General features: G+C 39.2%; 1 protein-coding gene across 3 annotated transcripts in view; it reads right to left on the reverse strand.

Moving 5' to 3' along the window:
• Positions 1-27,142, reverse strand: part of RHOBTB1 (Rho related BTB domain containing 1) — a 123,832-nt gene that overhangs the window by 24,033 nt on the left and 72,657 nt on the right. For all 3 annotated transcript variants that reach the window (XM_040975816.1, XM_040975818.1, XM_040975817.1), the window contains 2 exons: positions 13,379-13,580; positions 12,931-13,034 (listed from right to left, as the gene is read on the reverse strand). In XM_040975816.1, coding sequence (XP_040831750.1) covers positions 12,931-13,034; positions 13,379-13,570 — 296 coding nt within the window. In that variant the 5' untranslated portion in view covers positions 13,571-13,580. The remainder of the gene's footprint in view (positions 1-12,930; positions 13,035-13,378; positions 13,581-27,142) is intronic.

Here is a 27,142-nt window from a genome sequence, read left to right on the forward strand (position 1 = left end):
CAACACAAAAATTTCAATTCAGCAATAATACATCAAATTATGCTCATGAACTAAAGTTTGATTAGTTAAGTCAAAAAAGATCCAAAGCAAATTAGTGTGTTGGAACAACCGGGAATCTCCAGTTTCACAGGGGAATGAGAGAGAAAGAGAATGAGAGATGATCAAGCCAATCTCAACTGTATCAACTTTTCTTTAGAGATAAAACTAACAAAAAGCATATTTTCAGTTATCTTTCAAGGGGGAACACTGGCCAAAGATAGCATGTGAAAGTTTGGCAAAGATATTTGGATAACATAAGGAGTGAATACAAAGTTGGGTCTCATTTTTTGTTGGAGGATTAAGGAAAAGATACAAAAAAAGTGTATTTTAACCACATTATCTTGGCCTGAGCTAGATTTTGAACAGCAAATACCACACATGTTCTCAAAGTCTGTCTTTAGAAAGTCTCCAGGCAAATCTAGCCAACTTGATGGGAAAAGGTTGGAGAAAGAGCCAGAAGCTGAATTATCTCTCGAAACCGAAAGACCAAATAAGTGGTTGGAAAAGGGCAGATCATCAATATCAAGCTCCTATTGTTGGAAATAAACCTTCTAAGTTCTTTCCTATCACAGAAACATGCTTCACCATTATTACCCAACCAAGGAGCTGTGGATCCTGGATTTTCTTGTCTATCTAGTTGAAAGAATAATTTTGAAATTGTCCTTGTAGGTAAGAGCATCAGATCAGGCCAACTTGATGGGCAAAGTGAACGATGGTGGATCTCACCCAGTACCCTAGAAAGGATAGATGTGTGCAGGACAGACAACTGCCTTTCTCCATTGTTTCTAGTTCTGTTTGAGTCTCTTGCTAATTAAATCTTTGCTGACCAAGACTAAGTCAGTGTCTATATTTACATGATTTCTGCTTAGAAACACAGTATCTTCTTTCAAAATGTACATTTGCATTTTAAAACTTTTTATTCTATGGTAGAATCATCCATTGCCTATTATTATCTAGTTCATTTTTCTTTTTAGGAAAATCACCAGTACCTGCTGCATTGGTTAAGATCATGGTCACGTTTAATGGGATTCTTTTCCTTATCAATGGATATAAACCCCCTTTCTGGCAAAGATTTAGGCAGGAATACTGACTCTCCAACTACTGGAGCTTTCATCTTCCTTCTCTGATTGTAACCAAGGCAGGTTCTTTACAGAAACATTTTTGAAACCATCCATGTCAGCAACACACCTTTCATGCACATAGTCTGACAGTGCTATGCAAACAGACATCAAAACAGCACAAAACAGCTGGGAGCATGGCAAAGAAAAGGGACGTGTAACACATGGCTTTGGAGGATTTTAGTAAGGGAGCAGCCCAGTGTATATGAGATGTGGGGGTGTTGTCAGTAATGGTGCACATAACCATCTGGAGATGAATGGCTGTGTAAGCTCATACTCATGGCAGATGGAGAGGCCTGTAGGGCAGTGCCTGGCAGTGACCTGGGGTGGAGGGGAGCAGGGCATAACCATGCAGTGCCCTGGAGATGAGCAGAGAAACCAAGTCAATACTTTACCAATAGCAGTGAGGCTTCTTAAGTACAGATGTTATATGGGGAAAACTGTCAACACACCCTGAAATACATCCAGATTTGGGAGTGATTAGCATGCACAACTATTCCCCCAAGCTCTCATTGCATGTTTAGTAGGAAGTAATATTTTAAACCAGTCTTCCCCCACCCTCTGAAAATAGGGCCAAAGCAATGCACATTTTTAAGTGCAAGAAAGCCACAATCAATATCCCACCAATGTCACCAAACCCTGAAATAAATACTTGAGCTTTAAAAATGGTTGGTTGCATAATCACAGCACAAACATCACAGGGGTGATGTCCCTGCCAAAGGAAGTTGTATATTGTTATTATTGCTATTATTACTATTATTATACTTATTATTTTTATTACCGTGGAAATAGGTTATTTTTTCCCTACTGGTTATTTTTTTTATCTTCTATATTTGGTAAATAATGCTTCGATTAATGCATTTCTATAACTCACACAATAATCAGATAGGGTGGAATGCATGTGAAACTGGGTGAAGTGCGATTGACGCAAAGAAATAAATAATTTTACTGAACCCCTGATTAATGGATCCAGGGAGCACTGACATAAAGGAGGCTTGTTTAGCAACAGAAGATGAAGTGGTGTTAAATCTCTCCCATATTCTTATTCCTCCTTGGCTTTCTCTGAAGCTAAGTGACTGAGGAACTTTACTCTTCCACTTTTTTGTTTTTCTCCTGAGAGCAAGACTAGTTGTAGATCAAAGAAAACCTTGGCTGTCAACTAGAATTCCATGGGAGTTCCTTGGGATTTACTTCCATGGAACCAGCAAGGTCATTTGTCCACAATGAGATGGAGATTTTACCCAGGACTCTTGGTAAACTGCTCAATCTGTAAAGGTATTATGATTGCTCAGTTCCATTAATTCACATTAATAAGCAATCACTTAGTAACTTCTTACAGAACTGGGAACTAATAACCAACTGCATACCAAGCAATCTTCTAGACACTGGGGATGGAACCATTAGGAAAAAGCAACAATCTGATGTGCTTGTTACAATTATTCTCATCTTGCTTACTCTAAGGGGAGAGCAGACATAGCAAACAAGAAAAACACATAAAAACAGGAAGTGTGCTAGGTAATGAGTAAGTGCCAAACAGAAAATAAAGCAGGAAAGGGGACAGAAATATGGGTAGAAGGAGGAAGGGGGGCGGGACAAGTTGCTGTTGAGAATGATGTAACCAGGGAGGGTGTTTCAGTCAATACCTGAAGGAATGGAGTAAACTAATATGTGGGAATGTGAGGGAGGGAGATTTTGCAGGGAGAAACGGCTGGTTCAAAGGCCCAGAGGCAGACACATGCTTGGGATGTTAGGCCACTTTGTTGGGACATAATGGGTTGGGGGGGATGGGAGGAAATAGCTTAAGCTGATCTCAAGAGTGTCATTGATGGGTAGAGATCAGGGAAGGCCTCCTATGGTGTGTGCCTTTTCCCTTGAGACAGCCGATAAACTATTAGAAATTTCTGAGCAGAATTATATGACATATGCTTTGACCTGGTATCCCCATTTCTAGAAAGAGAATTCAAATTCACTAATTTGGTAGAGAAAAGATGGAAGAAAAGAGATAATCTTCAGAGAGATGATGATGAGCAGGGTGGAAGGGGTACAGAAGAGGTGGTGAGAGGCTGTACTTTGATTATAATCAATGTAGAGTCAGCAGGGTCTGCTCATGGTCTAGATGTGGGATATGACCTGGAGGAGTCAAGAATGATCTACATGTTTTGGATTGAGTGATTCTATCACCATTGTTTCTGGATCTGACACTTTGTCAGCTTTGGGCACGGGCATTGGCTAGTGTGGTTACCCTGCTCCTTGGGAGATCCACATCCCATATCAGAATGCTTGGACTCAAGTCCAGGCTTTGTTGTCAATTCCAGCTCCTTGCCAATGTGTATCCCAGGAGGCATCAGGGACAACAAGTACTTGAATCCCTGGCACCCATGTGGGAAACCTCAATGGATCCCAGCTCCTGGCTCTGACATGGCCCAGTATTGGCCATTTTGCCCACTGCAACCATTTGTGTTTTTCTCTCATTCTCTCTCTGCTTTCATGGGAAAAGAAAACAAATTAGAAAAAAAAATCCTGACTTTTAATGAATTATGTTGCTGTTTTTCTAATATACAATGAGTTCCTTTTTAGGGATTTTATTCTGTACCTATTAATTTCTTTGCTATTGTATGCAACACTTGTGTGCTAAAAGAGGATTTCATTTAACGTTTATTAAACAAAAAGCCTTATAGATATCAAAGATACAAATAGGTCTACAAGCTCAACCCCCCTGCCCCAAATGAAGGAATTTAGGCTTAAAAGAAATCAAAGTATCTACTTTAATTATTAATTAACAATGAAAACAGAATGAGAATTGTTTTATTTCTTCAGATTATTATTGCTGAAGGACCACCATATTGTATCAGGGTTAATCAGTTAATTCACTTTAAAAATTGTGAGTTTGAATCTATTGTAAAAAGACCATTTATCCCAACTACTTGGCTATTCTCATAACCTAGAGTAACAATGGCTTAAATCTATTTCAGGAAATAAACTATCCGCTGAAGCAAACAAAACAAAATGTAAAGAAATGGACAGGATATTTTCAGGACTAATTATAGGTAATTTCCCCATTTATTTATTTGTTTGTTTTCATTTATTTGAAAGTGCCAGGAGAGAGAGATAGAAAGGCATAGAGATCTTGCATTTGCAGGGTCGCATTTACTAAATACCCAACAGTCAAGACTGAACCAGAAAAAGCAAGGAGCCAGGAGGTCAATCTGTGTTTCCCAGGTGGGTGGCAGGGCCCCGATGATGTGAGCCATTGTTACTGCTTGCCACAGTGTGTTGGGATGGGAGTGGAGCCAGGACTCAATGTGGGATATGGCCATCCAAAGGATGTGCAGAATACCTACTCCTACATTTAGGCAAACTGTAATAGAATGAAGGTATACTTAAGGAAACATTTTATTTTATAGACCACATTTCTTTTTTTAAAAAAACATACAATGAATAAAAATCACTACAGAATATCTATGGTGATAAATTTAAGACAGAATTCACAAATTTGCTTTATTTTCTGGCATTCAGAACTCTTTATAACTATATGCAATGGCCAGAGGTGTTCACTGAGATCATTATGGAAATCTAATGATGGAGAATATTAAAAATCACTGGTAGGATTGCTGTTAAGACTGAGAAAAATATCTGTGGAACTCTTTTATAAAAAGAGTACATTATTGTTCAAAAATCACCAAGGATCCATCTTGTATGCTGCAGCTAATAAGGATGGTGAAATGTTTTCATCAAGAGATGTTTTCCTTTGGGCTTACCAGCTATGTCCTTTATTGATATGGAATTGCTGAAAAACAAGTAATAGAATTACCCACTGAGGAAACTACAGAATTACTCAATCTCTTTATTTTTACCACCTAATTTAAAAGAGAAAATTTTGTGGGCTGGAATATAGCCCTTCACCAGAAAGTTACAGTATTAAAACAGTACCAATTGATTTTTTTTTTTTTAAGTGAAAGCTCAGCACATTTAGGTTAATTTGTCCAAAGTCTGAAACTGAAGTTATTTAGTACAAGAACAGAAGGAAAAGGAAGGAAGAACATATCCACATATTGAACAATGCTTACATTATTTATTCTCCACCCCCACCCCCATCGCAGTTGTCTTATTATTCATACTTGGTGTCCTCTCTTGGGCCTATCAATGCTTTCCTGGGATGAGCCATAGAGGACCATCTTCCCCAGGCACATGACCATACATACATAGGAAGCAGCCATTATCATTCTAGATTCAGGAAAATGAGTGGAGCTGTAATCACCAACCCATCCTGCTCGCTATCTCATTTGGTCTTATCTTTTCCAAGGACACTTGTGTCCTGGGTTTGGGACAGGAAACACAGCATTTCTGACACTTTTTCTTTTAGCCATGATGTGAGATGTGCTAGTTCGGACCAGAAATGATTCTGAGAGACAGCAAACAGAGGGCGGCACAGAATGTGACACAATCAGGATTTCTGTGTACCAGATGACCTGTCCTCACGGCAATCAGTCCCTTAAACTTTGTGCTTGTGCACAGGGTCCTTACATTTTCACCATAGATCTGATTTTTAAAAATTATTGATATTCATTCAGTTGAAATGTATTTTTGTGTATTTTGGATAAGCACAAGAGTAACAATTAATCTTCAATTTTTAAATGCTCCTATCATTGCATAAATGGACTAAAATTATATATTATGCATAATTTTTATAAGGATCATGGAAATGACACCCAGGACAACAACTTATAAATGGAAAAGCATGATTATTGGTGCAAGTAATTCTCTGTTTGAGAATAATCATTCAAATAAGCATTTACAAAAATAAACAAATTCAAGAACTAGTGGAAACGAGGTTTTTAAAGTGTAGCTGAATCTACCTCCTTGCTTTTACTTCTGGCCTCACAAATCAACTTTTCAATTGCAGATTTATCAAGGAAACGCCAGTCACCAGCATCTTCATCTTCGTCAACTTCAGGCTGGTGCATCATTTGTTACTGTTATTACAAATGTACCAAAATGATCCTGGTACTGATACGCAATCAACTGATAGTCTCATTTCCTTATTCAAGTAACACTAATTAAGCTTCTACTATATGCAAAGCCCAGGTGTTGAGGACTGAAATTAGAAAGACAAATACTTGTCCTACAAGTACTAGAAACAAAAGATGAGGAATGAGAAAAAATGAAGGAGCAAATTTTCACACAATGCAGTCATTGTTACCAGAAATTAGCAAAGGTGTCTCTGGGAACATAAATGAGACCTGCTGGATTCTGAGGGAGTGAGAGTGACAGTGTAGCAGGCACTTCTGGGAGCATGTGATATTTGTCCCAACTCTTAGAATATCAGTAATAATGATCTTAAACATAGGTGAGGTTGGAATGCAATTCCTATGCTGACCTAATGCATACTAGTAGGTCCAGAGACTACAGAGAACACAGAATTATAAATATTTTATGTCTGGAACAAGAAACGAAGCTGGAAAGGTAGGTTGGGAGTCAGTCCAAGAAACAAATACAAGTGGAGTCTCACATTCGTGGTTCAGGTTCCAACCCACGGTAAGACGTGCTCATCACCCTATTTGCAGCCAATTCCCTTTCTGGGGTGATGGGGTACACAAGGGAGGCCATCTGAATACCCCCAGAGATACCATCACATTCTCCAGTTCCAGAACCAACCAGCCACCAAACTCAAGACTATTACTGTTTGATAGAAAAACCCAAAACTTTCACAGAACTTGGTGTTCCTTATCAGGCTATCACATGGCACCCAATAAACCTATCTTCTTAGAAAAAGACACAGGTGTAGCCTCAGCCAAAGCAACGGGCCACTTGTGAGGTTAAGGTACATTTAGCTGTTCAGGGTTCTATGCCGGGAAAAGGGAATCAGAATGACCCTGTCTGACAATCTAAGGGTGTGCCAACGCTAGTTCTGGGTGTCTAGAAATATCCCATTTCCCGTACTTGGCTGTTAAAGATTTGATTCCATTTATTAAAATATAAATGACATATACTTTTATTGGGTATTAACTTGACGTTCAAAAAATAGTTTACCATCCTTCTCCTATTGTAGATTTTTCATAGAAAAATCTCATTTTTTCAGCCTAAAAAAACACTGAGACATAATCAGAATAGGGCCAACTGTTCATATTTAAAGTGTTTTAACTAGATTAGTTTTGACAAATGCACTTCCTTTGGATATACTACCCAAGTCAAGGTTAGCAAGTACTCCCAAAGTACACGTCAGTTCCTTTGTCACAAATCCCTTCCCTCCACTATTTTCTCTGGACAGCCAATGATCTACTTCCTGTCACTAAAAATCAGACTGCATTTTCTAGAATTTTACTGAAATGGAATCACGCAGAATGTCTTCCCTTTTGCTTGGCATCCCTCATTCCAGAGCTATCTCTCCAATTTCCAGGAACTCTTTCCTTTTGGCGGAGGTTTGGTTCAGAGCACCGTGACAGTTCATGACATTGTTTACCAAAGTGGGGCCTGGGGAATCACATGTTTCTTACTCATCCAGTCACTGTCCCCAGAACTCTTACATCAGGATAAGGGCCTAAGCAAGCCAGCCAGCCTATGCAAGGCATAGTCAAGGACATGAGTAAGAGCTAATAGCTTTGCTCTAACTTTTTAGGGAACAACTATTCCTGTCCATTGGCCCAAACGTCTGCTTTTCTTTTCTCTTTCTACTTTTTTTGTTGCAGTCTTAGCCATTTTTAGTTCTGTCTGTTGCAATGGCCCTCAGGACTGAATGTCTGCAGGACAGAAGTAATGATAATTTCCCTAGACTCCTTGTGGTTTGGATTGTTCCCATAAAGGGCATGCACTACGGCTGCTCTCATTCTGCTTCTCTGCTAGCCATTTAGACAGCCCAGCATGACAGAATGAAGAGACTGGAGTATCTGCCTCTGATACAAGATGAGCAATGCACTAACATCCAAAATACAAACCTTGGTAACCCAGGTGAATCATCGTTTCTAAAAAGTCAAGATTAAGGTAACAAAAACAAATCTATGCTGCACAAAATATTAATATTTTAAATAAAGTCAGTCTCATTGAGCCTGAGGCAGAAGCAGTGACAGGGATCCTGTCTTTTAAAAGTATTTATATTTTATGCCCAAAGTGAGTGACTCACTTACCATGTCCTGGTCCTGGCACTGACCCACCTCTTTATTGTAATCTGTTTCACAGTACAACAGCCTGCTTTTCGTCCTGAAATTAGCAGAGATTATTACTCCTGGCCCAACTTTTAGAACATGCTAAGGAAGATAACAGCAAACTCAAAGCAGTAGATGAATTCACTGTTTCTTATTTTCCCTATAATTACTAGCAGAGCAGTCCCAGACAAAGACACATACACTGGTCACTTAGAATCCTGAAATTTTTTTTAAAGGGCCTCAAATGAGAATTCAAAGTGGGTGTGTTCATGCTGTGTCTGTTACATGGGCTTTCAACATGAAACTAGAACTGGATCATCTTGTCAAAACAGACACAGAACAACCTGAGCTTGACTAATGTCATCATGTAAAGCATGTGCTGTGCTTTTCATAGGAACTAACAACACTTGAGGAGAATCAGTGTCTTTGATTAAACTGAAAACACGTCCAGAAACTGGGAACAGGGGTGAATGGAGTGATTTTGAATGTTTTAGTTAAACGCAGGGTAGGGAATAGGGGCTATACCAGATAAATTATTCAAAATTCCAATTTTGTCTCACAAAGTTTGCTTAGCTGTACCATTTTCACTGCAGGTAAAATGACTGATGTTTAGCTCCTTGTGGAACCATGTAAAGAATTCTGCTTTTGCAGTGGATTAACCTGTGGTAGATTCAGATCTTCAGGGGCCCGTGGGAGAGTGGGAGATTCAGACTGCACCAGCAGGAAATTTAAGTTTCTCAACAATCACTATCAGCCATGACAGCATGGCAGAGTGGGAAGATAGGGCTTTTGGAGTCAGATGGACCTCAGAACAAAGCTCAGTTCCTTTTGGTCCTGGCTGTCTATTCCTGGTCCTTTCTCTTCCTGTTTTCTCAACTGTGAAATGAGCCTACTTTACAGGGTCACCAAAAGAATGCAGCAGGACAGGCTGTCGAGAGCACCTGGCATGGGCCTGGCCCCGTAGTATCCTTGCTAATGACAGCTGGGGTTGTGTATGGTCACGGGCTTCATCAAGTGTCTAAAAGTTACCTGAACTGATAAATCAATAAAGATGGTTTCCAAAAACAAATAAATAAAATAAAAAAGGAAACAGATTTATGTGTGTTGTGATCTAGAGAAGGGCTGAAGGGCCCAGCTGTCCTGCTAAAGGCAGAGTCATCCTATGTGTCTGCATTTGCAATGTCAGGTATCTGAGAATGAAAACTTCATTGTGGTAACAGTTCCAAGGAAATCTTCTTGAGTGATATTTCTTTAAGAAGAGGCTCTCTTTCCTTGCCAAAAAGAACAGCTGATCACGGTCATGGTTACTATGTACAGTTCTGTTCTTGACATTTTAGAAGATACAGAAAAGAGCTTCAAAAGTTCATCCAAAAGTCGATAGGAAGTAGGTGGTAGGAAAAAAGGCTACAAGAGAGTTGGAGTTTTTCTGTCGAGAGAAGAGAGGGTCTGATAACTTCAAATGTGTGAAGTGTTGATACGCACTGATGCTATTCCATTCCCTTTCAAATCTATCAAACAGAGCACTCTTGTCAATGTTTTTTCTTAGGTTGATAATTTCCTTTCCTGAAGGGAAAGGGTTAACTCACTATATGACCTTTCGATATTTCTTCTTGTTCTAAGCCTCTGCACAAACATGGAAGAATAAACAGAAGTCCAGTTCACTATTATAGGGTATTTTCAGTTGCATCCTATTTGAAATGACATTATAAGAGCCTGGCACAGTGGGAAAAATGGGGGCTAGGAATTAAGCAGATTTGGGTTTGAATCTGCACTCCAGACTCCACTATTGGGTGAGATATACCAGGAAAAAAAGCTCAACTCCTTGCTCAACCATAGCAGGAAATAATATCTGCCTCTTAGGATTTTCAAGGGACTAAGTGCATTAAGATTGGCAATATGTCTCTGAAATGTTGAAGGCATATGTTTAGGTCTTCAGCATTCTAGTTGATGGGAAAAAAGGCTAACAGGTTGCCTTTAAACAATGACGATATGCAGACAGCAATGCCATTCTGGCTATACTTATAGTTAAATCTTGCTCGGATAGCTATAGATTTAAGTTGGCAGACTGCCCATCAGTGACACTCCTGGGACCCACAAGATCTACCTTGCAAACCAGAGTTTGTCCATGTCAAAGAGTGCTGGAGTGGCAACTCACTAACTTCCCTTGTGCTGAAAAGCAGAGGAAACTGAAGACAAGGGTTGAAGAATCTTGATATGAATCTGGTTTTTTTCATTGTCATGACACGAATCAAATTATTTTAGAAAGGTTCCAAATACCTTGGAGACTCTTCCTAGTATAGAGAATACCTTCCACATGCCTCAGTGTTTATGTCTGTGCACATCCCTCTGACTTGTGATTTATATCTAGTAAAAATGTTAATCAAAAACAGAACTGAAAAATCAAACAGCTTGTCAGAAATCATAATTATGCCTTTTCTCCTGTATGAATGATATAAAGCTAAAAATGCAAGTTGGTAAGAAACATCTTTCTCACAGTAATGAAATGCACTGGTCAAACCTCCGTAGTGAATAAAAAAGACTGACTGTTTTCAAAACTTTTTTTCCAGAAAAATGTAAGTTTTTTTTTTACAACAACAGTGGCATTCCATATTTAGCATTTATAGACAGAGTTGCTCTAGTTTTTATTCTTTATTAGCAGGATACCAGGAGGCTGTGGGGAATAGGAAAAGACAGAGGAAATAGCAAGGTACAAACATGCACATACAGAGAAGGCTCAAAGAGAACATGGCCAGGAACGTGGGGGTGTTGCCGGAAACTTCTCTGTGTTGCTCAGAGAAATCAAGTTTGGCTTGGGGAGCACTTCTTGTTTCCATCAAAAGGGGAACAGGTTACCGTTTGTGGGACGCAACATTCCAGACAAGGCAGAACAAAGAACTTTGGACCTATGTAGTCACAAGGAAGACCAGCTTATTTTTCCTGGGAGTGGACAAACGCAGGCACAGTGCCTTCCAAAATTACTCCATCCATGCAGGGATCCTGGATGAGGCCCAGGGTAGAGTCATGAAGGCCACAAAGCCATTATATAAATCCTAAGCCAGATTCAGATGATACTGAAGAAGTCCTGCTCTTAACCGTAACACAGTTCACATTGTGGCACCACATTAAAATTTGTTGCTCTAAATGCATTAGTTTTAAGGATAGGAAACTACTGGAGTGCTGAAATAGCTGACAGACTCTTAACCTAAATATCTCAGTCAGCTCATCTTCAGGCCCACCATTCTCATGGTATGGCATCTTTTTAGAAGCAGGGGTACCACATGTCATTTTGAATACTTTGCATCTGTCTTGGCTTTGCTTACTTATTTTCAAATGGTGTCTTCTTAAAACCAAAGATATTAGAAATTTGAGTGCACAGCACTTAGTAGTAAGTTCATGTCTTATTATTTCATATATTGAACCGAACCAAAAACCAAAAACTGAAACAGCAATGAAGAGTAAGAATCAAGAACATTATATAAAAATAAAAGTTAACTCCAGGAAGGTTAAGGAGGAGGAAAGTGTAATGCTGAATATTAAGCTCAAAAGTCCTTATTATCAAGGAGATATAAAGCCGTGTTTTACCTGTCTCTTTCCGAGTTCCCTTGAATATACTGGTTGAGACTGTAGATTCAGTGTGGAACTACTCCCCAGGGATAGATAAAAACTTTTCCTGCAGTATATTTAGCATTTAAGAGCATTTGGAGAAACAACAATGAAAGTCTAGTCAGGAAACACCTGGCTTGAAAAAACAGGAACTTTTCAGAAAGCGCTTATCCCAATGGCAACGAATAACTCACATGGAGTATGTAATTAATCTAATTTGTCCAATCCTGTGAGAAAGGACAACTAAACCATGATACCTAAATTCTAAACTTGAAATGAATGTGCTTTATAATTAGGTGGTAAAACAATTTCTGCCTTGTCTAGACTTCACAAGCTGCAGGCCAAACACCACGAGATAATTTAAGCTATAGTGACAAAGAGAAGTTAAATATTTTAAGGCACTTTGATTATGTTCCTACCCAAATTATGTCTTTTCTTTATTGGATTTTTTTCTTCTTCTTTTGCCATCTTCTTCTTCTTTTTGATAAGCAATAGACTAATGTTAGTGCTTTAGTTAATTTTGGAAATATGCCTTGGGAAGGTCTACAGAGATATTTTTCTTTTTTTGAAAAAATGACTTTCAAATAGAAATAAGACTTTTCAGATTACACAAAGCCCAAAGCAAATAACAGATTCTGCTAATATGGTTATGAAAAGAACAAACAGACCTTCTGGAGTTGGGCGGCCAAGTGCTAAGATAACTGAAAACATTCCAACAGAAGGCAAACTAAGGTATCGTTCACGAAAACAGCAAGCCCAGCAGCACAAGGCTGGAGGGCACCACAGATTCTACACAAACTTCCCAGTTGAACCAGCACTGGGTGTTCTCAAAAATGTACCTCCTGAGCAGCCAGACACTCAGCTTTTTCTGACATCAGTAAACAATACTGTTCTTGGTTTTATTCTCTGAGACACAGTGTGGAACCCAACATATTTCAAGGCCGTACAATGTGGTTTTGTTGATCTGTCAATGGGCTGCTGATTTGGAAAAGAAAATCAAGCTCAAATACACTACATTAGTTTTGGTTTACCTGCCATATGCAAAACGCCTGTCTTTGTGATGATCACCAAAAGTATCCCAGAGCCTTAGAGAGACACTCACTTCATCCACAACATCACGGGATCGCTCCAAGACCTGCAGGAGAGAGTATCCGTGCTCAGTGTCAACTAGAGGCTCTTGGAGAACACTCAAGTGCAGGTCCTTAAGGCCCTTCCACCCACGTTTATTATCTTTATTCCTTTTAACAGGACTTAGGCTAAACTCTACTCTTTCTCCTGGAACCCCATGATTCAAGTCCTCATTTGGGATGCCAGAGCCACATTCCCAAGCACACAAATTGCTTTTTGTTTTTTTCACTTGTGGCACTGAAAGATTGTTTTGAATGTGCAGTTTACTCACCATTTTTCTATTTTTTTAAAAAATTCAACAAATGGCCACAATGTGTCCTATGGATTCTAAAGGCATTCTGCGCATCTTACCTCCTGGCAGACACGGTACTGGTCGATGGCCCACACGGTTGGCACATGGGTGGCCAGCAGCTGATACTGCGTCAGTGTTGTGTTGCACGCTCTGGCACAGATCAACCGTGTCTTCCCCACTGCATTGTCCCCCACGACCACGCACTTGATGGTTTCAACATTGGGTCTTTCGTAGTCCATGTCAGTGTCCATTTATGACAATCTGTGGGAAAAGATGTAGCCCCACATTAATGATACTGAGACTTTTCAAGATAATCAAAGATGTGTGGGGGTTCAGGCAGTTTTGCCTTTTTCCGATCAACTCTTTGGATGTGCCCAAGTGCAGGCAAGCAGTTCGGAAGCTCAACTTTTCTTTTTATATCTCATATAAGCACAAAAACAGCAGACCATTATTTTGACCCCTCACAGTTTATTTTGGTTAACATGTTATTTTCTCCTTGGTTTTCTCTAAACACCACCTTCCCATTGGAGGTCCATCCAGACACTGCCAGGACAGCTGGCACACATTTATAGCTCACTAGCTACTCATGTGGACTGGCTACTTGTGGGGTCAGCCTCTGATACTGAGGCATAAACTGCCTGTCAAAATCAATGCCACCCTCACAGTCTTCTAATATCTGCTAATCATGTTGGGTAGCAGTTGTCCATTGGGTCAAAGCTATTAAGCTACTTAGAGCAGAATCAGAAGTACAGGTTAAAAGACTGACTTCAAAGCAGAGTAAGCAGAAGTCTGAATTTTGATACGTTAATCAAACTAGCATTGATTCATTCATATTAATCAAATTCACAGAAAGTATTCTCAAGAGGGTTCATCATAAAGACTGTTAAAAAGAATCTCTTCCTATATGTACTTTCTTTATGAAATCTCGAGTACATGGTAAGGAAGGGTTCTTTTCAGAAACAGCAGATACTGCGGAGTATTCCTGAAATCATCAAAGAAGATTTAAAGAGGGCTACTAGGCGTGGGGGTCAGGAGCAAGTGGGAAACTCACTGTATGGCTTTCCTAGGCACAGAAACCCTCTAAACTGTGGAGTGGGCTATTTAACTGTGGTAACAGCTAAATGAGAAGAGACAGATCATGTAGTATTTCATATATTACAATTATAATTTTGTTAAGATGAGTTTATTTTGAAAGACAATTAAATACAGAGAAAGGAGGATGGAGGGATAGAAAGAGGGAGAAAAAGAAGGAGAGGGGGAGAAAGAAAGAGAGAGAGAAAGCAAGACTTTTTCTATTGTTCTTCTGTCTGCTGATTCACTCCTCGAATAGTCCTAACAGCCAGGACAGCCAGACTCAAGCCAGGTGTTTCATCCAGGTCTCCCACATGGGGGTGGAAGGGCCCAGTATTTTGGTCATCCTTCATTAGTTTCCTAGGCACATTGAGCAGGGAGCTGGATCAGAACTGAAGCAGTTGGGAATCAAACCAGTACCTATATGAGATGTAGGCACTGCAGGCAACAGCCTACCCTGTTCTACAAGGTCAGTCAATATAATTATACTTTTTGAGGAAGTCTATTGTTAAACTGAGAAAACTGGTTACATGATCTTTTTTTTTTAAGACTCAAATGGTTTTAACAGCTGTAATAAATAAATTTTTCAGAGTAGCATGTAACGTATAAGATAATTGATTCAGTAAACATTTAGTTCACCTGGGTTGAGAAAAATGTTAATAGGCATCATATGAGATTATAGACATTGATGGATATGAAGAAAAACATTTAGCACATTTTTCCACAGGTTGGACTATCTGAATGAACAACTAATTGTCTTGAGAAGGAAATGGAATTGTTGATTTTAATGCCAAATCAAGAGGTGTTAACTCAGGCTGGGGAAAGATTTGGCAGGAGTGAGTGGAGTGATTCAACGAACAGATGTGTGGTTAGTTTAGGATTTGATCTGTGGTTCTTATACTGTGGAGAGGCTTAAAATAGACAGGTAGTTATCTTCTGCCTGACCAATAGTGATTCTCAACATCTTAGAAAAACAAAGAGAATCTTAAAAAAAAAAAAACACAAAAAATCCTCCACATCCCCTCCTCAAAAAAACCCCAAATTCTGATCAGCAGCCAGAATGGTGACTCCTGAAAATTAATCTCCTTAAAATTCTAGGGTTTATTATTTCTCGGATGATAAAACTGTAAATCTGGTGTTACAATAAGGGGGTTTAGAATCTGTTTTTTTTTTTTTTAACTGAATAGAGATTTCAGAGGCTGCTGCTAAAGTACCTGCCATATCTAGGACAATCCTCCACAAGAAAGAACAAGCCAGTCCCAAACATCACAGTGCTGAGGGTGAGAAACTGTCTCAGATGGATCTGAATGGGAGCTGGGTTCTCCTCCTGTCAAGTCATTTCACTGTACATAGACTTTCTCTGTACTCAGACTCTCTTCTGTTTTGCTAGACTTACAATATACTCATATTCTAAGGTTGAAAACAGCTAGTGAATTGATTATTTTTTAAAGAATTACTTATTTTTATTGAAAAGGCAGAGCTATAGAAAAAACGGTGAGACAAAGATCTTCCATCTGCTGGTTCACTCCCCAAATAGCCACAATAGCCAGAGCTGAGGTGATCTGAAGCCAGGAGTTGGGAGCTTCTTCTGGTCTCCCATGTGGGTTTCCCACTGGATCCCAAGAGTTTCAGTCATCCTTTGCTGCTGTGCCAGGCCATAAACAGAGAGCTGGATGGAAAGCAGAGCAGCTGGGACATGAACTGGCACCCATATGGGATGCCACTGTTTGCAGGTGGAGGATTAACCAATCAAGCCATTGCCTCTGGCCCTTATGAACTGAATTTTCTAAATCCCTGCCACAAGCCATGATCATTTAAAAAGTTATAATCACGGATGCTAAGATGAATATCATCAGATAACAAAATGATTGATATGGAAGGTGATAATTAGATATAAACTTACAAACCTAATGGTGATAAGAATCTACAACTAATACATAACTAAAAGGATAACACATTATAAAATGAACTGAATAGAGTTTATCACATTATGAAGGATAACTCATTATGAAGAACCTAAACACAAGGTGAGGAGGAAGATGGAGGTTAAGCTGACCTTAAGCAAAAAAAGCTAAAAAATTGGGGGCAGGGGAGAAGCTAACAACAACAAAAAAAAGTAGGTTAAAATATTTTTATGGTGCCTTTCTAGATTCCAGGATTTAAAGTGGTAACATTGTGTACCACGATTTGATATTTTTCTGATGATACTATCATGTGGGTAGCAAGTTCCTTCGGAGCCTCACAACGCTGACATCCAATGGACATTATTCTGGTTATCCTAGGTGGATAAACTCTTACTCTTCTGAAGGTGATTTTCATGCTTTCAAGATAAACATAGTCAGTCCTAAAATTTGGAAGAATGCTTAAACAATGGTCAAAACTGAGATATATGCTAAAAACATAAAAAATGTTTTTCTTTTTGGCTTGCAAGGAACTGGCTCTGATAAAGGCCCCACCCGAGGACTTCCTCAGAGGATCTGAACCCTGACAGCACTTCTGGGATAGCTGTGTGTTTTTTAACTGAATGTTACTTTGAGAGGGAGAGAGGCCTGGTTTTATAGGAAGGTTATAATTATACAAAACTATCACTACTTCACTTATTTTTAGACACGCTTCATACACACCCTTAAAAGAATTTCTGTGTCAAAGGTGAGAATAACATCCGTGAATGCTCTAATCCCTGCCAGTCTACTCAAGACCAAAGCAACTGCTAAGGGTGCTCAGGGGATAACGTATCAGGGGAGAAAAAACGTGCGGTGGAACCAAACATTTGCAGCCCAAATCACTTGCTGTGGGTATGGGATTCCCAGGGAGGTTTGTTGAAGCTCCAAATGTTACACATCTTTTATTTGGTAGTAGAATTTTTTTTTTTTGGGTGTGGTACTCTAAGAAAGCATTTTAAAAATGTAAAGTCACAGCCAAGGTTGTAAACTCACACCACTCTTGCACTGCTGTAAATTAGTTGTTCATCTGTTACACATAAACAAATAAACATTAAATTGATACAGTCATTATAACAATATGTAGTCTCCTTCTCGCCTTGCAATGGGCTCTAATTTATTCCTATCTAGCATTCTTATGGTTGAGGGAGCTCTTAGGGTCGTCTGAATAATGACTATCTGGTTTCTGATTTTTATTTACTTAAAATGACAGCAATAAATATTGTTCATTTAACACTGCTAATAAAGATTGCTACCATAAATCTTGCTCATTCATACAAATATTCATTTGTTTATAGATCCACACCTAAGACAAGAAGGCTTTAAAAAAAAGCTCAGAGTAGATACTGGTAATCTGTTATTGTGGCAACTTCTGTCATCTCCCTTTTTAAAACTGAGTTGACCTTTATTTCATCCTTCCAAGGGATTCCTAGGACATGGATGCTTACAGTTAAAGTGCTATGTGAAGAATCTATCTGCACACTATTCAGAAGCCAGAGGTGGGACATTTATTGAAAACTGCTAAGTGAACAAGACAATTCTGAGTTTGAAAAGCAAAGGTTTTGGTGAAATGGTGCTACTGGGGGGCTTTGATGACCACAGTCACCAAGCTGACGTGAAAAAGCAGGATCCTAACTTTCCTGGTCTACAGGATCACTCCATAAGTTTAGCTATCACATATTTAGTCTGCCATTGTATTTGTCATCCTTTGGATTTTGGGCTGTTCTTCCACACTCACAGCCAAGCTAAAATCCTCATTGGGTCTACAAATGCTAAGCCCAACATCATAATTTTCTATACATTTGCAATAATCATGGTCATTATCACTCTCTATTTGATCTGTGTGGTAGAAACATTTCACCTCTGAAATCTCAAATTTCAAAATGCTCTTTTGGAGCATAACTCCTTTCCATTATAGCCGGTGCCAGACGAATGAAGGCCCATGCGACAACTCCCATCGAGAAATGGCAATGAGATCCCTAATTCCTGAATCTGTGTTAGTCCTGTGGTTATTTTGGCTAAAACAAAGTACCTTTACTAACTGCCAGGTCTGTTCCAAAACCCCCAAATTTAACTTTGTGCTCAAGAGCCTAGCATGGCCAAAACAGTGACACAGCCAAACACGACCACGGCTAAAGTAATGACAGAGCCAGACATGCCCCAGAGCTGCTCCTTCAAATCATTTCCCTTCTAACAGTGATATGATACTCCACTTTCCCTGAGCTGATGGTCTTTGTAATGGTCTATATCTCTTATTTGCGGGACACATTTCTTACTCTCTCCCAGTGATATTGGATGACCTTTAGAGCCCAGACCCTATGATTCAGTAATTCAGGGGCTCTCTGGCTGATAAAACCCAAGTGCAGGTAGGTCCACTAGAATTTGGTCACTTGATGATTTCAGGGGTAATTGAGCAAGATTACTCAAACAGCAGAAATTTAGAAATTGGGAAGAGGGAACAGGAAAAGGTTTACCTGCTTTTCAAGACAGATCTGAATCACCTGACAGAGGAATGTGCCTCTTCTTTCCATCACTTTTGCTATATCTCTCATTGTATTTGCTATTTTAATCATGGCCTGTGATTGGCTTGCTTTGACACAGGGATCTAAGGCATGGAGGGCCCTTTGTACTCCATTTAGCAGTCACAGTCTGCATGATGCTACCCTGCAGCCAGCACATTTTTCAAAAAGCATTGAATATGAACCTCCAGAAATAATTTAGTTAGGTATTAAAAATACTAGTGGTACTAACTATAGTTTATTTGAATAGTTAGCTCTGAAAGAAAGGTTGAGAATTTCATATTATTGACAGAAACAAAAGGAAGTATGAGGAGTTGCATAATAACTGCCCACAGCCAAGTTTCGACTGTGCAGATTTCATTATTCTGAGCTCTTAATCACCAGTTATAGGCAGGCAGGAGCTGTGTTAAAGACAAAACAAGCATTTCAGTTGGAACATAGAGTGAGTCCAGTCCTGAAGAGGAGATAAAAGGGCCAGACAAGACTTCCCTTAGTCAAAACATCACAGAAACATATCCTTTGATAAAACTGCCTTCTAGTCATTTAAATCAACAGAATCCATTATTTCAACCTGCCATATTTTTCTCAATTGAGTGCTTTTGATTTAAAAAAAAAAAAGGAAAAAGTAACAGAAAAAGTAGGTATGGAAGTTTAGGATGCAATGGACAAGGAGGAACTTTCTCTGAGCATCCATTTCCCTTTTTCACAGAGGCTCACAAAAGGCCTTGCTCTCTCTCTTTTTAACTCAAGATAAGTGGCAGTAGGTGACCCAGGGCTAGATATAAGCTTTTTCTCCTACCTATACGCTGGCCTTAATTAACACTATACTAACTGAAAAAAAAAAAAACAACAAGAATACAATATCATAAATGTAAAAGATGAGTAAAAATTTCAGGCTGGATTTCAAAACCATGGTAAGTAAACTCTGACACATTTTGGACAAACCTATTTTAAAAATATGCTACGTAATCTCGCCTTTGATGGCTCTGACACAGCTTCTCCTCCAATGCCCATTCTATGCCCTTAGTCTGTTTTTGCTTGACATAATTGTTTCCCACCCCTAGTTCCCAGGAAAGTTTCACTGGGTAGATACATTGGTCACTTAGGACTCCACTGGATCGTTTTTCAGGACCCTCATAGATGCAAACATGGGGATACCTAACCTACATGTATTTTCTGTTACACTTTAGACCATCCCTAGGATAGTTAGCATACTGCAAATGATATGTAAATCACATAAATGTAATGTACCTTGATTGGTACAGAGAATAATGATAGGAATATTTATACAAGTTCAGAACACACACTTCCTTTTTGTCTGATTATTTTAAATCTGCAGGTGGATTTGGAACCTGTGGATGCAGAGGAACCAATTATCTATGTTGAGCCTTGAGTGCTAGGCTCACAACATTACACTAGCAAACAAGCCAGACATGGCTGTGGTCCTCACAGACATGGCAGTCGATTGGGTGGGGAGAAACAACCAACAGGTGGAATTACACAGCCACACATGTGTTATATCCTTGCAGGAAAATACACTTGAATAAAGAAAGTCATTGCAAGGAGGTCTGCAATGCAGATGAGCAGTCCCCTGTGGTGATTCCTTCTGCTGTCTGAACACACAGAGAAAGTTCTGGCTATGAGTCGGGAAGGAGGGCTCCGGGAGTGAGTTCTGCAGGACCAGGTTACACACTGTCTTTTAGAACACAACTAGAATTTGAATTTGAATCCAAATGTAGAGAGAAGCTGCTGAAGTGCTCAGGCAAAAGGGTGACAGGTTCTGATCCATTGTTTTTTGTTTGTTTTTTTGCCACCGATATTGCTAGGCTGGCTGTGAGGAGGACAGGTGCTGGGGGAGTGGGAGCAGAGGCAGGAGGACTGCGAGCAAACACCTACATTCTCCACAAAGAATGTTGGCTTTGATCAGGTTGGGATTAGCAGAGACAGTGTAAAGTAGGCAGATTCAAGCTACATTTTAGAAAAAGATGCACTGAAAACATGTCTCCTTTTTGCCATTCTTATAGGGTATTTATCACATTCCCACTTATAAGAAAGATCATTTTATGTATTCTACCTAATTTAGATTATATATATAATTCATGAAGATTACATATGTATATTTACAATGGAATTTGCTACTTCATCTTTAAATTCTTAAATCTTTTGCACAGTATTTTACCCATAAGTAGATTCAACAAGTTTGTTGAGTTCATACAAATGCATAGCCATTCCACGTGTTTTTTTTTTTAAGATTTAATTTCTTTATTTATTGGAAAGTCAGCTAGATAGAGAGGAGGAGAGACAGAGAGGAAGATCTTCCTTCGCTGATTCACTTCCCAAGTGGCTGCGAAGACTGGAGCTGAGCCAGTCTGAAGCCAGGAGCCAGGAGCTTCTTCTGGCCTGGGACCCATGCGGGTGCTGGGTCCCAAGGCTATGGACTGTCCTCGACTAGTTTCCCAGGTCACAAGCTGGGAACTGGATGGGAAATGGGGCTGCCAGGCCAGAACCAGGGCCCATATGGGATCCTGGCATGTGCAAGGTGAGGACTTTACCTCTTAGGCTACTGTGCTGGGCCCAATTCCATGTTCTTTAGGAAACTTTCCATTTGCAGCTAAAAGAGAACATGTACATGGCCATCTCTGCTGACTGTTCAGTAAGAATGGCGATCTTCAGGCCACTACTGTGTGCTTAAACCTGTGGTTGATGAGAGGAACATCTTGAGGGGCATCTGTGTGCCTTTCATGTGAGTAGTATTTAATATCACATCAACTATTGTTCCCCAGATGGAGCATCAGTAACCATGGAAACCAGGGGCACCATAGACCAGGCTCCTTCACCAAATGGGAAGGTGAGGGTCAATGGTGAATAACATCTACTTAAGTAAGAGGGGCTTAGGGTTGGATTTGCATCAGCAAAATAGAATATGTCAGTTATGGCGTCTACAGCCAATGTATAATTCTTGATTGTGTCTACATAAGGGTCTTATAAATTTCTTATCTACCATCCTAACTCAAGGATTCTTTTCTCTTAAGGTGATCTCTTTGGGTATGAAAAAGGAGGGGAAAATAGAGGTATAAGTGAGTGATATATGTGGGATGACTAAAAAATGATATAAAATGAGTCTTGAATGAAGAAGTTCAGTGTATACCTAAAAAATTTTAAAAAGCTACATCATGAAATGTAGTGAGTTAAGCATCCAGGCAAGATGATAATGGAATCACAGATGCATTGGATTTTTTCTTTCAATATTGCAAAGAAATTAGCCTTATTTGATACAGAGAGCAGGCATTACAACATATCCAAATCAAGGACGTGAAGTAACTGTCTGCCAGAGATGAGAAGGACTTCTGCCAGATCCACTTCCATGGTGCCAAATGAGAGGGTAAGTCACTGAAGTGAAGTTTAAATGAATCCACATTTCTACAGGAAAAAGAGGAGCCCTTGACAGAAAACTGGATATTCTTCAGCACAAACATCTATAATCTTGAGGAGCAAGAACTGGTGCGGTTTGGGACAAGAGTGGAAAGGGCAGGAAAGCCACTGGGAAACCAAATGCTACCACTCAGTAATCAGCAGTCCTCAAAACTGAACTATCCTAGGCTGAGGATGAGTCAGTTTGGGCAAGGTAAGCTTGAAAACAAGACTTTTGCTGTGTGTGTGTCTGTCTTCCAGCCTGCTCAACCAGTTTGGTTCAGTTCTGACACTTGTGTAGAAGTGACTGACCCTGGGAGACAAATGTGGGAAGGAGTTTGATATGGAGGAGGGAGCACTCCCCAAGACTGAACATTCATGTTCTGGTGATGACATCCTTCATTATTATCTTTATTCCATCCCCCTCCCCTGCTGTGGTTCTCTCAACCTGTATGACACCACACAGCTTCACTTGTCTGTTCTGAACGGAGTGGTTTCCTGGGATTTTACTACATTGTAGACCCTAATTTGATCTCTGATGGAGTCTATGATGTTACCCAAGCGCTTGGAATATACTTTAATTCATGCCAGCATGAATTCCCATTTAAATGAATAAAGTAAACAGAATATTCAAAACATGGTCAAATAAGAACCCTGAACTGAAGTAGGCATGGGTGCTGTGATGCACTTTAGGATACTCATACCCTGCCTGGTTTGAGTCTTGTCTGCTTTGCTTCTCATTCAGCTTCCAGCTAGTGCACCTGGAGGCAGCACTGATGGCCCAAGTAGCTGGGACCCTACCACATGTATCTGGAGAGCCAGATCTGGCTTCAGTATGGTCCAGCCTTGGCTCTTGTGGCTATTTGGAGATTGAACTAGTGAATAGAAGATTGATCTCTCCATTCTTCCCTTCCTCCTCTTTCTTCCTCCTTTCCTGTCTCTCTCTTCCTCTCAGTTACTTTGCCTTTTAAACAAATAAATCTGAAAAAAAAAAAAAAAACTAAAGCCTAGAAAAGAACAAGCGATGATCAAGACAAAAGAATGGTTTCCCATTGAAGGAGATATAAGAAATAGCAGGTATGGTTAATGTTGTGCCAGAATGGGTAATACTGCCCACTGGGAAATTGTCATTCCATATGGATACTAGTTCATGTCTCAGCTGCAGCACTGTGAACCAGCTCGCTGTTATAAGAACTGGAAAAAGCAGTGGATGATGGCTCAAGTTCTTAGGTCCCTGACACTAAGATGGGTGACTTGCATGAAGCTCCTTCACTTGTGACTTTTGTGATACAATGCTAGCTATTGTGGCTCTGAGAGTGAACCAGGGAATAGGTAAACCATAGATCATCAAGATCTCTCTCTCTCTCTCTCTCTCTCTCTCTGGCTCTCCCTCTCTGTAATTCAAATCAAATAATTCTTACGTATGTAAATAAGCCAAGAGCAAACAAACTTACAAACAAGACAACAAGATGAGGAAAGGTCATGAATAAATGAAATACAAGGTAGTCCAATTAAAAATCATATTGGCAACAGTAAGCAGGAGACTTACAAATGCAGTAAGACCAAAGTGAGTTAGTAAGATACAAGTCACGGAAGCAGAGAAAAGGCCATTTGCTGTAATGCAATCCCTATGTAACATGTATTCCTAAGGAGAGGGGCAAAGTGTGATTTAGAACAAAATTTCCCACTATGAAAAAAAAGGAGAGATAAGAGGAGGAGAAAGAAGATTTCACATCAGTACATGTTTTTCCAATAAAATGTTTAGACACTAATGACCAAAAAATTGTATAGAAATCTTCTAAATACATTATCAAAATGTCTCATAAAACAGATTGGTGCAACCATGTGTTATGAAGACAAAAAAAAAAAAAACACTGATGACTACAAACTACCAATATACTATTTGAAAATGATAAAAACAAAATAGTATAATAATAAACTTCTGAATCAGATCAAATTATTTCTGTGAAAAAAGCATAAAATTGTTTTTATTTAATTTTTTGGTCTGTTTATTTATTTTAAAAGCATAGCTACAGAGAGAGGGAGACAGGTCTTCCATCTGTTGGTTCACTCCCTAAATGGCCACATTGGCCAGGAATGGGCAAGGTTGAAGCTAGGAGTTGGAACTCCATCCATGTTGTCTGTAAGAGTATATACTTGAGCCCATATAAATAAGCCCTCTTTTGCTGCTTTCCCAGACACTTTAGCAGGTAGCTGATTGGAAATTGAGCAGTTGAGACTTGAACTGTTATCCATATGGGATGTTGGCATTGCAGCTTAACCCACTGCATCACAATACTGGCTCCAGAAAGTTATTTCTACATGTCAAAACCACAGGACTCAAAACCTGGATTTCCCTGAGGAACTAAACTGCTCAAAGACACTAGCTCAAACAGCCAGAGATAACTTCAAACTAAAAATTAAAGTAACAGGGCCAAGATCAGCCTAAATAGATATTTCAAACGTGGCTACAAATTACATATATAAAAATTATCCACCCAAGATAACCCAGAAGGTTATAAAAGGGCAACTCAAAGATAAACCTTAAAAGTAATAATATGCCCTCACAAAGGTATACAAAGAAAATTAAGCAAAATTGAGAAGGGCAAAGAAAAATTTATAGAAATAACTGAAATTTCCAGGATAAAAAATCAGATCTATCAGTACCAGATTAACAAAGTATAAATGAACAATAACACATGGAAAATTTGAATGACAAACAATGGGATAAATTATTAGGTAGCCCACAGTTTTTACACCTATAAAAAGAGAATGTACTCTTTCAGGTGCTCTTGGTAACTTTATAAAGGCTGACCACACACTGAGCAGTAGCAACAGAACTCCAAAGACTAAATTGTGTCAACCAAATTCTGTGACCAGAAAATAAATTAAAACGAAGTTTTATAAGAGCAACAACAACAAAAAACTCTTAACTCCATAGAAATTCTGATATATTCTGATAGATACATAGATACATGTATCTATCTAGGAAAATAATTTTATAAACAAATAATGTTTTGAAAGAAAGTTAGTTGGTTTGGTGTTGTAGCATAGCAGGTTAAACCAGCATTCCATATGAGTGTTGTTCGAATTCCACCAGCTCTACTTCCTGTCCAGATCCTTGGTAATGTACACGGGAAAGCAGTAGTTAATGGGCCCCTGCACCCACATGGGGAGACTTGGAGGAAGGTCCTGGCTCTTGATTGTAGACCCATCCAACCCTTGCTATTATGTTCATTTGGGGAGTGAATCAGCAGATGGAAGATTTTCTCTCTCTCTCTCTCTGTCTCTCTCTCTCTGCCTTTCAAACACATAAAAATATATTTTAAATTACCACATGTTTACTGATAATTAACAAAACAACAACGACGACAACGATGACAAACCCATGGGGCTAGCATTGTGGCGTAGCAGGTAAGGGTGCTGTCTGTGATACTGGCATTGTTTGATTTGGGCACTGTTTCATGTCCCAACTGCTCCAATACTGATTCAGCTTCTTGCTAATGTCTTGGAAAAAACAACAGACGATATGCTCAAAGAGTTTGGACTTTTGGCATCCATCTGACAGATTCCAGGGAAGCTTCTGGCTCTTGGCTTTGGTCTGGCTCAGTCCTGACTGATGTGGCCATCTGGAGAATGAACCAGCGAATGGAAGATTTCTCTCTGTCTCTTAATCTCTGTAACTCAGACTTTCAAGTAAACAAATAAATTCTTTAAAAAAAGAAATGACCTAAGTCTATGACATATAGGGAAATAATTCTTTAAGGTGCTTGCTACGTGGTCTTGGTCAAACTTGTTAACCCAAGCCTTCATTTTCTTATTTGTAGATTGGGGAAAATACTTTCTAAAGCAGGTTGTTGTGAATACTTGTAAAACACTTTAATCATTTTGTCTGGCAAGAAGAGAACACTCAGTAATTCTTATGAATTAAGTTTGTCATTCAAGTTTTATTTACAGTGAGTTTTCAATAATCTAGGGAAATCCAAATGTTTTATAATATTATGAGGAAAGTACAGAACCCGTGTAATTCACATGAAATTGGCTCTCCACATTCACTCACATTAAGCACAATTTTAACACAGTGACACATAGTTAAAACTATCACAAACATGAGTCTGTGAAAGCCTTGAAAATGGAAAGGGCTTCTTAGGAATAGAGAGGTGTAGTTGATATATGCCTTGTTGGAGTTATAAGCCAGTTTGGACTATCCCCAAATCTGCCAAGTTCAGTAAAACTAAGCTTCAACACTATAAACTGCTGAATGCTAAAATGAAAATAGACACAAGACAGCTAAATAGTACTCTATAACCATTTTAAAGTGTATAGAAGCTGGTTCTGTGTATAAACTAAAATTGAAATGTCAATGAAGTAGTCACAGGATGTGGTTAAGAGCTTGCATTTTTTAACATATTTGTTACTCAATACCATGTCAATTAATTCCATAGTGTTGTAAATTGATGTCGATGTTATGTTGTGGCATTTAATTGATCGGGTTGATATTCTGCCAGCTCTGCTTTCAGACCAGAGATGGTCTCCCCAAGAAACCATTGAATTTATCTGGACAATAAGATGCTGGACTCTATGCTTGCAATGAAAGAATCTTGACTGAATTTGAACTGTAACACTGCAACAAGGTGGAGGAATCGACCATGGGGGGAGTGTAAGGGAAGGCGTTGGGGGAATCCCAGAGCCTATAAGACAGTGTCATACAATGCAATGTAATCAATAAAAAAAATAATATAAAAGAAAGGGAGGTGCAGTTTGTTTAAAGTATCATGCAGATCTTTGAAAAGTTTCTAAAAAGCCACCTTGGAATAGTTTCTTAAAGGACAATGCTTTCCACCTGTTGTGATAATGCCTCAGCTTTGCATCTCACAATCAT

Source organism: Ochotona curzoniae, unplaced genomic scaffold, assembly GCF_017591425.1.
Source record: "Ochotona curzoniae isolate NIBS_2020 unplaced genomic scaffold, NIBS_Ocur_1.0 contig_2692, whole genome shotgun sequence".
NCBI classification, from domain to species: Eukaryota; Metazoa; Chordata; class Mammalia; order Lagomorpha; family Ochotonidae; genus Ochotona; species Ochotona curzoniae.